Below are 12518 nucleotides of genomic sequence, written 5' to 3' on the forward strand. Positions count from 1 at the left end.
TGAATTAAAAGTGAATATACAAATCGATACTGAGCTATGGTTTGCACCATATATGGTCGTTGATGACGCAATAAACCAACGACTCGAGGCACGTCCACTTCCTACAAAATAATTAAAATAATAATAACAGATAAGTAGGTAATGAGCATAAAAACAATTTTTGATTATAAAATAGGTATCTCCTATAATACTAAATTCATTTATATACTTTTATTCATATTTACTTTATTATACATAAATCGTGTTACATAAAAATGTAACTTTGATTTAAAAGCTCCACAAACGGATTGTTGATATTTGTATAGCAGACTGAATACTGATATTATTTATACGTATCACATAATTTATATTATTATCATATTATATTATAACATTGTTTTTGAAGAATATTACATGTGTTGCCATCTATTGTCAGGTATGTATATCACTATATTAAAAAAGTTACTTAATCTTGAAATATTCTGGTTAAATGGCACTAATATTAATTCATTTATAAAATCATAAGGTTTTTAGTTAACGCTCGATTTTACTACCTATCAAATTTTCGTACCGGGGACTTTAAATTAAACCGATTCTTAAGGAGTAAACTCCAAAACTAGAGACAGAATCACATAAATAATTAGTTTTCTAATGTTCGTGAAAAATTATTTAACATTCTATTTATTTTCTGTATTGGGCCTATGCCCGTTGATTTTCTCCAATAAATAAATAACAAATCCAATAGCCCTAAATCAATATTTCTTAAACCAACTGAAGTTCTACAAATTGAAGCAACTATTTAATAAAGAAGGTACAGAAAGAATTAATATAAAATATCTAATCACATTGCAAAACCGGCGAGTAACATTTTTAATTTATGCATTGGAAAGTCAATTTACACTAAAAATAGTAGAGATATATCAATTTACAGATCAGCAAGAAATATTTATAATATCACATCATTAAAGCTTTTGACATAGTCGACTCAATTATACTATGTAGGCATAAGAGGTAAAGCGTACGATCTATTGAAAAGTTACCTTACGATTGGTAATAGGAAACAAAGATTAAAAAATAAATGAAAGTGATAGCGTATATAAAAATGTAATCATGGATGTACCGCAAGGCACCATTTTAGGACCATTGCTCTTTATATTGTATGTGAATGACATGTTTCAATTGGTAAACAACGAATCTAATGTTGCGCGTGCTGATGATAGTTATAATTTCTGTAGAAAATAAATCGTCAGAGACACAACTAAAAATGCATTATTGTTATTATTATGTTTTGAAGTGATAAGTACTTCTTTTGGGGTGCACAACTAACAAAAATTCCATAGTATGAAATTAATAGCGTGGAGAAGCAAAACCTATTTTTAGTGCTTTCAGATACCAAAATTGACATCAATGCGCGCTCTTTATTACATATAACCAGTAAACAAAATAAAAATAAATTCTTACCTGATTATGATCTAAGGTGTATAACAGTAAATCTGCGAGGATAGTAAGACCAGTCCTGCCTACACCAGCTGTACAGTGAACGAAAACTGGTGGATTCTTATTATGCCCAAGAGGTATTTCATCTAAAGAATGTTGCTGGACGGATTGCAACTCTTCAAGAAAACCAAGAAAGTGAGCCACACTATGAGGACAACCATGCTCTCCCCAATCAGTATAATGCAGGTGCCACAAAGTTCTGTACCTTCGAGAAGTTACTTGACAAAGACGAACCTTGCTTGTAATACAGTGCCCCGTTTTTTGCGAAAATTCCCACCAAATCTGATAATCCTACATAAAAAAAAACATTCTTATAACAACTAAAAAGGTGACATAAGTTTTATAAAAGAAATCACTTATTTTCAACATTTAAAAAGTCAGATACATTATTCTAATTTCAATGTAAATTTTCGAAATTTGAAGTTTGACCCTAAGATAATGAATAGCAACGATTTTCCGAAAATAAAACCTCTCTGTATTTTATCAATCAAATTAAACCTTACCGAACTTGCATTAATACATCTCTCATTGCTATTTGGTAAATAATTTATATCTTCTGTGGGATCTGTTAGTTGCACCATAAGATAAACTTCTGCTTCCCAAACACATTGCCAGAAATGTGGTATGGTAAGTTTTGTAGGACACTGGGCAGCAATATAAAATCGTTGTTTACTACCCACGGTTGCCTGTAATTTTAGTTCTTAAAAAAGGTTTTACCAGAAAACTTTATAAATATTTTTGATTTGTGATTGCACTTTCCTAAAGAAATGAAAAATATATTCTTCGTGGTACAACGTTTACAAAATAATAATTGTCAGTAATGTAGTACCGTTATATGAGATGCATTGATATATCCCGATCGATTTTCTTTTGTTGGAGTCAGTCTTAATCTGTTTTCTTCATATGGCAGGACGTCTTTAAACCTGTTGAATTTCGCGTTATCTGGATGCAAAGCAGTCGAAAAATCAGCGTTCTGTTTCTTTTTTGGAATTTTATCAAATTCAAAGAACAGTTGGCTATCCGCTAATTTGTTTTCCAGTAATTGACACTAACAACAAAACAGTATTATTATACAGTATATTACAACTAAACCAACAATAATTATTTTAAAAATTACTTTAATATTTACCATTGTCTCTTTACTAATAGAAGGTGGAAGGGGATGCATACGGGGTAATCCGGTCGACCACCTGTGCCTGTTATTACTTTGATTTTTATCCTTATTTTTAGCTTTTTCTCTGCCAAGAGTGGCACTCTTTATTTTTTCGCTTGACTTACTTCTACCACCTATCAATATTCCCCATCTTTTCTTTTTACTTTTGCCCGCACTCCCATTTGATGAATTTAAATCGCTGAAAGTTTCCCCACTAACATTACTGCCATCAGCAACAGAATTATTTGTCGAACTAGAATGAATCGATGAGCTTTTATTCGCTAAGAAACTGTTACTTTTCTGACTTAAAACGCAAGATAAATCGCTTGTAGTACTTTTGTTTATTTGCTTTTGGTAAGCATGTGTCGAATTTAAGCCGTTTAGATTTTGTGTCGATCGATTTGCACTGTTGGTGCTACTTGAGGCATCCTTCAAATTGTTCAAGCTAAGGTTTGTCTTGGACGTACTTACGGTTGTAGGATTATTCTGTATGTTCGCGTACAGATTCTCCCGCTTTTCTTGATGATTATTATTTTCAATATTTTGGGACGATAATTTCACTTTGTTCTGTAAGGCGTTAACAAGGGCATGATTGATCACTTGGCTGATTTCAGGGGCAGATTGAATGCTTTGAGCACGCGATCGCATTTGTGAATTCTCGTTCTGCCACGGCAACGGGATATTTTCGTAAATTGGTTCGTTGGTGTTATTTGGTTCGTGTAATCTGCTTTGATTGGTACGTGTGACTACGAAGCCAGAACTAGGGAGCTGATTTTCTTGTAAAATTTGTTTCATGTTAGCAGGCATACAGTAAATGATATTACCGTGTTCATCATAGACTTTTTTGATGTGCTTTGTAATATTTGGATTATCAACTATAAGAGCCTGAGGACGTCCCATAATGTTGCTATCGAAAATCGACGCTAGATTTTCGTAAGTTCCGTGTTGCGGTGCGGGCAGGTAACTGTGCGATCGATGTATGGGATGTTGATTTGTGTAAACAGTCGTTCCATACTGCCTCAAATAATGTTGATGGTTTAGTATTCCTGTATTGGACACTAGATCAGGACTCGAACCTGACACTAATGAGTGAATGAAATTACTATGTGGCTTAGCATATTGTTGGGAAATGCCCGGTAAATCTGGGGTTGAGTTAGAGCTAATTCTGTTACTAGGATATGGGGGTGGTGGTTTATATAGGTTTAATAGGCGCATTCGTTCTGCAAGATCAATAAGTTGTTGGTTATCTGTGTTAAGAACTTGCGATTGTGAATAACTGGTCTTATATAAACCACTCATGATGTTCTTTTGTTCAATATTGTTGTGCGTTACGTCAGGATAACGTAAATGAGAAGAGTAAGTGTCTGGCTGATGGATTTCTGGTTGAGAACTATATAACATGGCACGTGCGTTTCTAAGGGGCTCGCGGGCAGGAGGTATGGCGCTAGAAGAGTTGCGGTACTTTTGTTGTACTGCAATATCATAGTCGGGGGCGGGTCTATAAGATGGCAGTAGTGAACGCAATTTATCTATGTCGGTCGGTGTATTCAGGTCAAGGCACGACGTGGATTGTGCACGTTGGTTTAATGCCTGTAAAGAAGATGAACGATTCCACGGCTGAGAGTTCGTTACATCCTCGTAACTTTCTAATTTACATAAACTGCCCTAAAAACAATAATAGTTTTAAAAAATTTGTATTACAATTTGAAGAGAACTTTATATTGTAAGAGAAAAACTTCTAGTGAGCGAAGAATATCATTTAATATCAAAATTAATTTTAAAGTTTTGCTAAATTTCAACGTTGTAATCTACTTTATTGCATTTGGTTTAGAACGGTTTTTTATTTTAGTTCAAAACCTATATTTTAGTATATTTTTAATGGCTCAATGCATGGGTTTTTTGAAAATGCACAGGGAAATAATTTCAAAGACTATTCATATCTTGGAAAACAAATATTTAGAATCGACTTCCTTCGCCGATTAGGGCTTAGCATAAACAAATCTGCAAAAGTACACGCTTAAACTTTTAAAACTAAATCCGGCTTTTCTTGCAATTTTAGTTATAAACATTCATAACTTTTCAAAACTTGGTATTTTTGACACATTGAGGGCATCTTTTAATATTTTGTTTTTTTTTTATAAAAATATGACAAGATTGCTTTCCAAATTTAATATAAACCTACTTCAACATGCGTTTGCTGAAAAATGGGGGGTCCTTTTTCAGTATGTTCTGGACTGTTACTCATTTCATACTGCCGATAAAACATATGTTGCAGTACACAAAATCTCCAAGCATTTTTAGCACATTCTACATCAGAAAAATGAAATTCTGTCCTTTCAGAACCAATAACAGATTCTATAGCAAAATCTCTCTTGTGATTAATGACATTACTTATATCTATCCAACTAAAAATAATAAATTTTATAATTTAAATTAAATTTATTATAGGATCAAACAAGGTGTGATTTACCCATAGCTTCGTCCCTCTTTCCCATTGGGATAGAAAACAGTTACACCAGTTAAAGAAACTCCAAGTACAGCATCCTCATTAGAATGATCTTTAACTGAAAATAATTCCTGTCCGTAACCATCTAATTTTTGGCAGGCACAAATATAATATTCTTCGGCAGTACCTTGAGGTAAACTGTGAAGAGCAGCATGCTGCCTAATAGCTGCATCTGTTAAAGTTTCCAGAAGAGTTGGATCTGTAAAGCTCTTTGGAAAAGATTATTAACATTAGTATTAAAAAATGTAATCTTTGATGGTATCACACCTTTGGAAATAGCTGAAAATCCTTTAAGTAATGGGCAGTATGTCTTTCCACATCATAATTTCCAAATTCAGCTTGCATGCAGTAACTGGCCAACTCCACTGCTTGTTGTGGTGTACATGATATTCGACCATCTATCACATCCATTTTTAATTGAAGAAAGTAGTGATATCTACCACCATCATTAAACAAATAAAATATGTTTTAATGAAACAATATTGTTACCTACCTGGTCACTTCATCATTAAGTAATTTACATCCTGATAAAATGTAGTACATCACTCTTAAATATAAGCATAAATTTCTAGAATGTTTGTCAAGCTGGCGTTTAATAGGTTTATCAAGCTCCAGCCAACATAAGTAGCGATCTTTACTCCGACTCATGTATTGCAAACCAAAAAATTTGGGTTGATTAAGTCCTAATTTCTGGCAGACTATATCTAAACAATCTTGTCCGGTACTTTCTGAAGATAACGTGCATTCTATATTTGTACTATCTAACATCTCAACAGATATAACGAATAGAGTTTTAGAGACAACACTGTAATGCCTCGACTTCTTCAGTTTCAGTTTAAACGGCATCTTCTTAAAATGTATATAACGCCCCCTGAATAAAGAATAGGTTAGAATATTGGAATTTAATGTAACACAAACAAATGAGTTGGTTTACTAAAATGAACAACCAAGTACGTTCGTTTACTTAATGTATTAACTAAATTACATATAGAAGCAAAAGTCTGTGAATAGGCTGAAAAATATAATTTAGATGCAGTTTGTTTGTTTTGTAAACATAATTACACTATAAACGTACCTGCTTATTAAAATGTTATCTGTACAATAACAATTTTTATTATTATTAGGAGACTTATATGGACTTGTACTGTCAATTATAATTCATTTAAATTCTGTTCACATAATGTTTAAAAGTTTACAAATCTAGACCGTCGTTGTCATTGACATTCCAAATTACTCAATTGATAACATTGGAATTTTTACATTTTTCAGTAATACTTGTAATAATCTGCTGTCGTGTAGTCAATGTGTTTTCTATGATTTAGCGTCATTGTTATCGTTTATACTGTACTTTTAAAGGTAGATTTATGTATAACAGACAGAGAGAGAGCTACTACCAGTGAAACTTTAGTTTTCTTTACGGTCACAAAATGGTATTAATAATAGCAGTTCACTCTTTCACCAAAAGAAGCGCTGACGAGTAAGGGTACATATGGATGCATTCCATTTTTTGTAGGATAATAAATCTAACTGACCCAGTATTTTTTGAAGTGTGTACGATGAAAAAGTACATTAATAAAAAATATCAATCGGTGGATTACAACTTGTTCCGTTGATCTGTGCTGTTATAATTCGCTATCACTCTGAAGGTAGCCAAAAATTTCTAGTTTATAATGATTTATATATCTGTTAAAATAAGGCTTTTTATATTTCTAATTATTGAAGTTCTAACTTTGCTCATTGGATACTTTAATTCGTTTTGAGAGAAAGACATATTAATAATTGGTAAAGAAAGCGTCTTTTGTTTAATCAAATTAAATTGGTCAATGAGTAAGAGGTTTGAGCAAATTACAAAAGCACTTTAGTATTTTTTTGCAATCTGATAGCAAATTATAAAAATTACACTGATGAAGAAGAACTGGGTAAATTATAATCCGTCGGTTAATTCTTTTAATTATGATTGATACTATTGTGCGCTGGAAAATCCGGTCACATAATACATACACATTATAATCATAAAAAACAATTATGATCATTCTTATGTTATCAATCGTTCATATTACATGTTCATATTATTATTGTTAATATTATGATCTTGTCTATGATGTCATGGATATGATCCCTTTGTGTATCTATTATCTATGGATATGATCTATGATTATGATTATTGAGGTTACATGCATGAAACAAAGCTATGAAATAAAAAAAGTAAACAAATATGTTCAGTGCCTTAAAACTGTTGAAACCATTTGGAGAATTATTTGAATCACGGTTAAATTGTAATAGAAAATATCGTATTCATTTATCGAAGAGTCGAAGGCATAGATCTAATCCGGAAATTCAGTCCGAAGATGATTTCGAAGAAGAGGGAGAAGCAGATTTTATGAACTTAAATTTATCTTATGACAAACACGTTGATGAATTGAAAACATTAAAGGAAAGAGAGAAACGTTTAATTGTGAGGCAAAAATATTTTAAACAAACGTTGCCTAATTTTCTAACTTGGAGCGAGAAAGAACAAATAAGGTACCTTCATCATTCTGATCCAGAATTGTGGACATTTGAAAAGCTTTCTGATGGGTTTCCTGCTTTACCAAGAGTAATAAGTGTATGTATAATTATTAATGCAATTTATTTAATTATTTAGGGTGGTAGCTGTTACATCTTGAAACTTGTGTGTGTTTTATTTTAATAATCATACAGTATTTAATATATCAAAAATAGTTTTATAAGAAAAACTTTTATTTTCCAGAAAGTTATTAAATCATCTTGGACTAAATTGAATGATAATAAAATTAAAGCTCATGATATTTCTGTTCAAGAAAATTGGGATTTATTCAAACAAGGAAAATTATCACGTTTACCAAATGAATTAGTTGATCATTTAAAACAATTCCAACAAAGAAAAATCAACATAGGAGAAAAGTTTGCAGCAAGAAATGAGAGAAGCCAGAAAGAGGAAACACCAGCCGGAGAATTTTCTGAGATCATTAAAAGCTATGATCGTTTGAAAAATAAAAAGACAGATGAGACTGTAACGAGTAATGACATCAATATTTTCGATTATAAAAAAGTACAAAAAGAAACATATTTGATAACTCCTCCTGATCATTTTGAAAATAAAAGGCATGTTCAACTGAAATTTTTAGAATCAGAAAATAAAATTAGAACTATCCCCAACGATTTACTTGAAAAAAATGAAGTAGAATATAGGAAATGTTCTGAAACTAAAGTAGTTTCTATGGGTAGACAAAAAAAGGACTATAGTTTCTTACTTTATCCTCAAAAAATACGAATTCCTGCTAAAGTAAGGAAATCAGGCTGCATTTATAAATTACAAGACAGTTTTTATGATGATGATGGAGAGTTTTTGTATAGGGTTCCTGGAATGCTGTAATAAAATAATTGAAGTTGTATTATTTGTTTCTATTAATAATTTAAAACATGACTAGCAATTTAGCATAAAAAAAGTTATAATTACCAATCTGTAAAATTAAAATTATTTCCTATTTATTTAACATACAGGATGATTTATGAAATTTATATACATCTAGGCACATTACTAGGTAACAAAATATAAAACAACATAAAAATGAAACAAACAGAAAATGAAATTTGATGATTTCATGTTCTTAGAATTATGTTATTAACTAATACTGTATTACAAAAGAGCTTAGTAATATAAATACAATTCAAAATAAGAATGAAGGTTTGATTTAAAATGAATCTTATTGTTTTAAAAATATTGCACTTACTTTGCTCTCGATTTTATGAATTAAAATATAAAGGATTTAGCACATTGTACAAAATTACTTATAAAAGCTATACACATTTTTAAGGGTACACCTCATTAATTAACACAAAAGTAATTAAAAATTAAAACACCTGATACGGTTAATTATTATTCCTATATTAGAGTATTTCTGATCAAACAAATGTGAAAATATGTGTCTATTTTATAAAAAGGTCCAATAACATTAATGGTATATTTGATAAATTTTATTTTTTAAGTAAATGTATTTTTATATGTTCAGAAAAAGGAACATTTTAAAACAAATCATTTTGTTTGTGGTTTTTATGTATTATATGCCTAATTCCAAATACTCCAACGTCTAAGGCAATTAATGTCAAAATTATTCAAAAAAGGTAAGAGTATTAATTAATAACTCTATATATAATTAATAACATTCACAGTTATTTTGTGTAATTAATTACTGCTGTTTTAATCTATTAACTTAGTTTTAAATAACAATAACTTGTGTATAAAAAAGATACTTTGGTATTTACCTAAAACAAGCGTACTTTCAGAAGATAAAAAAGGCAATTATGCAAGACTAATTCCTTGGATCCACGAACTTAAATCGCTAGTTTCGTCACAATTCATGACGATTTCTTCAGGTGCATCTGGAGAAAGCAGTAATTGTGCGGCTGTTCGTCCGGTTAAATATGCACCATGAACAGTAGAATAAAAATTACTATGTGTGTGTTCTCCAGCAAATAATACGACAGGCTATAAAACACATTAATAAAATAGTTATTTATTTATCGGCTTTCACCAGGAAATAGTTAAATAAACGAAAAAGTTTATTTGTTTATAGGGACTCGGTTAACTGGATTATTTGCCGTATAAGTCATTTGCGATACACTCATTAAGTATTTCAGTAAAGCTGGAAGGAATTTATCAAATAAAATTCGTGACAATTACTGCCGTCCGAAATAGGACTACTTTGAATACCTTTTTTCTACAACCAATCATAAAACATGAAGTACATAATCTTTATGATATTGATGTAAAAAAATCGACTGGCTCAGATCAAATCACACTGAGAGTTCCAAAGGTTGTGCAAAAATACATAACTTTAGTAATAAGCACATTGATTAATATGCGCTTTGCAAAAGATAACCAGATAGTTTAAAAACTGCATTAACAACTCCTGTATTCAAACCTGGAGCATAAATAACATTTTTGAAAAGTGTATATTAAACATAACGATCTGTTTTGCTGATAAGTACAGGATACTGCACAAAAACTAATTTGAATTTAGAAAAATAATGTCTATAAACTATTTAACACATTAATAGCTCGCTTAGATTTGGAACAAGCTTTTAATACTATATTACTACTTTGTTGAACATATTAATAAAATATGGAAGTACAAGTGTAATACATGACCTAATTCACAGCTACCTTAATCAGCAAAAATTGTTATAAATACTTCTTTTTGTAACAAAATTTCATTAACTTTATTTAAATTAGATAAATGCACATAATCTTACTTTTGCCTGATTCCTTTCACTGTACAAGGGCTGTGCTAAATTTTCAATATCAACTTGAGAAGAGCCAACAGCAAGTGAAGTATACGACCCTCTTGTATATGGCTGACTAAACCAGCTAGTACTAAAATGCAAAAGAAGCTATATTATAATTTTAGTTTTCACGTTATTTATAATAGTTTTCAGCATTACATTTTAAAATTTAAAAATGGTTTTATTATGAAACAATATTAAGATTTATTCAAATGATTTTTAAGTATTTTGGAAAAATCAGGTAATATAATACTAAATGATAAAATGTTACTATTCTTTTTTTTTAAGAGTTGGTTTAGTAAAAAGAGCTTTACCAAACACAGTTTTTCGGCTTTGGTATAAAAGGATCATTCAAAAACTTTCTCAGTATTTCAGTACATTTATCTACAACTACATCGTTTGACAATTTTTCCATGTACTCTGCCTCCCTGCCAGAAATCCAACCCAGAAGCAGTGTGTCAGATATTTTAGTAAATGAATAAATTTTTTTAAACCAAATGTTTTTAATGTCCTGAGAATAATCGGTTGTATCCCACAGTAACATTACTTCTGTAATGTTTGGATTAAGAAAAGGTCTTTCATACTCTAATAATATTTTATCCACCGTTCCAAACAACAAATTGTTAATGGCTTCAATTTTGTGCTCTGGTAACTTAGGCTCAAATAGTGTATCATATTTGTGTTTCAAAACACCTAATGGCACTGTGCATATGACATGGTCAGCATAAAAATGTTTACCATTCTCACAAACAACTTTAACATTATGACTAGATGCATCACCATCACTGTCTTTTTTACAAGAATCAGGTGATTCTTCTATTACCGTTCTGTCTGAATCATCAGAATCATTTCCATTGCTTGTATTATTTTTATTCCAATAAATAGTTTTTACAGGATGTTCCTTTAAAATTGAAGATGATGGAATGTATCTTGTTAACGGCTCCAAAATTGAGCTATAACCACCTGGTAACACAATGTTTCCACCTTGTAGTTCAGTATAACTACCTAACTCTAGTAAGTCTATTTCTTTCATATCATCACAGCCAGAAATACAAGTCTCACGTTTCAATAAACAATCAAATATTAGCTCACGTAAATGCCGTTCATTTTTGTCTTTAAATTGTTCCAAATATAAATTTATTTCCAATTTTATATGATCACCTACACTATCTATACCATCAGGGGGTAAATACTGCGAAATAAAATATTCTTCGCATCGCTTAAGGAAGCAAAGATATGCTTCATAAATTTCTTGGAGAATTGGAAAGGGTACTTGTTTCCCAGCTTCCGTAGCAGCAACAATTTTGTGAGATTTTGGTATTTGTAATATGTCAACTAGACCCTGTTGCATAGCAAACTCATAAACTGGATTTCCTAATACACCATGTATCCAATTAGCACCAAGTTCCACTTTTTCGTTACCCATTTTAATTTGTACAATTCTTCCACCTAATCGCCTGCGAGCTTCTAACAACAAGAAATCTTTGAAACCATTTTTAATAAAATGATTGGCAGCAGAAAGGCCTGCCATTCCACCGCCAATAATTATGACGCCAACCTTTTTTCTGGCTTTATTTTTTAATTCTTCTTCATTTTTATCCATTATTCTAAGGTAGGTTATATTTACCCAGCCATTACGAAACAAACGTCAATGCCATTACTTATCTATCGTCATTACCATAGGTTATTACAGTTTCGTTTGGTCCATGGCATAGACTGTATACTTTATAGATTATCAGCTCGAACTTTTCAAAAATATGCTGCCCTCTGAAGTTGATGTCTAGTAGGTCACACCATGAGTCTACTGATATGTAGGAATTGCTCTTAATTTCGGCGCCATCTAGCAGTTAGTAGAATATCGACATATAGCGACAAATTTGAAAGTTGCAGTGCTACATAGATTCCCAAATATTTTTGTTCGGTGATCTATGCATTTCTGTAGGTATTAGAAAGGATTTGATATTTTTTAGATATCTTTAGCTATTTATTATCAGATGGCGCTTCAAGTTTGTTTTTGGTATGGAAAATTCAATTTTAAAAATTGTTAATTTTTAAGAATAGTTCCGGTAATAGTAAACA

The 12518-nt window shown here is 31.1% G+C and overlaps 3 protein-coding genes across 6 annotated transcripts in view; 1 reads left to right on the forward strand and 2 right to left on the reverse strand.

Moving 5' to 3' along the window:
• Positions 1-6395, reverse strand: part of LOC108738403 (tyrosine-protein phosphatase non-receptor type 14) — an 8706-nt gene extending 2311 nt beyond the window's left edge. Inside the window, exons 1-10 of the mRNA XM_025978547.1 lie at positions 6211-6395; positions 5629-6006; positions 5403-5571; positions 5100-5344; positions 4812-5034; positions 2606-4294; positions 2306-2524; positions 1980-2162; positions 1441-1767; positions 5-101 (exon numbers count right to left, since the gene is read on the reverse strand). Coding sequence (XP_025834332.1) covers positions 5-101; positions 1441-1767; positions 1980-2162; positions 2306-2524; positions 2606-4294; positions 4812-5034; positions 5100-5344; positions 5403-5571; positions 5629-5981 — 3505 coding nt within the window. The 5' untranslated portion in view covers positions 5982-6006; positions 6211-6395. The remainder of the gene's footprint in view (positions 1-4; positions 102-1440; positions 1768-1979; positions 2163-2305; positions 2525-2605; positions 4295-4811; positions 5035-5099; positions 5345-5402; positions 5572-5628; positions 6007-6210) is intronic.
• Positions 6396-7269: 874 nt separating this feature from the next.
• LOC108738407 (putative neugrin-like protein DDB_G0288135) lies at positions 7270-8548 on the forward strand. Its single transcript, XM_018471809.1, has 2 exons — positions 7270-7740; positions 7885-8548. Exons 1-2 carry the CDS (start codon positions 7351-7353, stop codon positions 8527-8529), a joined length of 1035 nt encoding a protein of 344 aa, XP_018327311.1. The 5' UTR covers positions 7270-7350; the 3' UTR covers positions 8530-8548.
• Positions 8549-8601: 53 nt separating this feature from the next.
• On the reverse strand, positions 8602-12111 carry LOC108738405 (spermine oxidase). 4 transcript variants are annotated; one of them, XM_018471807.2, is made up of 4 exons: positions 11998-12108; positions 10754-11906; positions 10410-10530; positions 8602-9642 (listed from the first exon to the last, which is right to left on the reverse strand). In XM_018471807.2, exons 2-4 carry the CDS (start codon positions 11863-11865, stop codon positions 9457-9459), a joined length of 1419 nt encoding a protein of 472 aa, XP_018327309.1. In that variant the 5' UTR covers positions 11866-11906; positions 11998-12108; the 3' UTR covers positions 8602-9456. The 4 variants fall into 4 exon arrangements, with proteins under 4 accessions (XP_018327309.1, XP_018327308.1, XP_018327307.1 ...); XM_018471806.2 differs by having other exon boundaries at positions 10754-11921; positions 11998-12101; XM_018471805.2 differs by having other exon boundaries at positions 10754-12107.
• Positions 12112-12518: the final 407 nt, after the last annotated feature.

Source organism: Agrilus planipennis, unplaced genomic scaffold (assembly GCF_000699045.2).
Source record: "Agrilus planipennis isolate EAB-ADULT unplaced genomic scaffold, Apla_2.0 scaffold178, whole genome shotgun sequence".
Classification (NCBI taxonomy): Eukaryota; Metazoa; Arthropoda; class Insecta; order Coleoptera; family Buprestidae; genus Agrilus; species Agrilus planipennis.

Bases quoted from the DNA above. Each gene is read 5' to 3' on its own strand.
- LOC108738407 (XM_018471809.1), top strand. From the start codon at position 7,351: ATGTTCAGTGCCTTAAAACTGTTGAAACCATTTGGAGAATTATTTGAA. The intron at 7,741-7,884 runs GTATGTATAATT...TTTATTTTCCAG, and splicing joins CTTTACCAAGAGTAATAAGT to AAAGTTATTAAATCATCTTG.
- LOC108738405 (XM_018471805.2), bottom strand. From the start codon at position 12,042: ATGGATAAAAATGAAGAAGAATTAAAAAATAAAGCCAGAAAAAAGGTT. The intron at 10,531-10,753 runs GTAAAGCTCTTT...TTTGCATTTTAG, and splicing joins AAGCCGAAAAACTGTGTTTG to TACTAGCTGGTTTAGTCAGC. The intron at 9,643-10,409 runs GTAAGATTATGT...TGTGTTTTATAG, and splicing joins GTGAAAGGAATCAGGCAAAA to CCTGTCGTATTATTTGCTGG.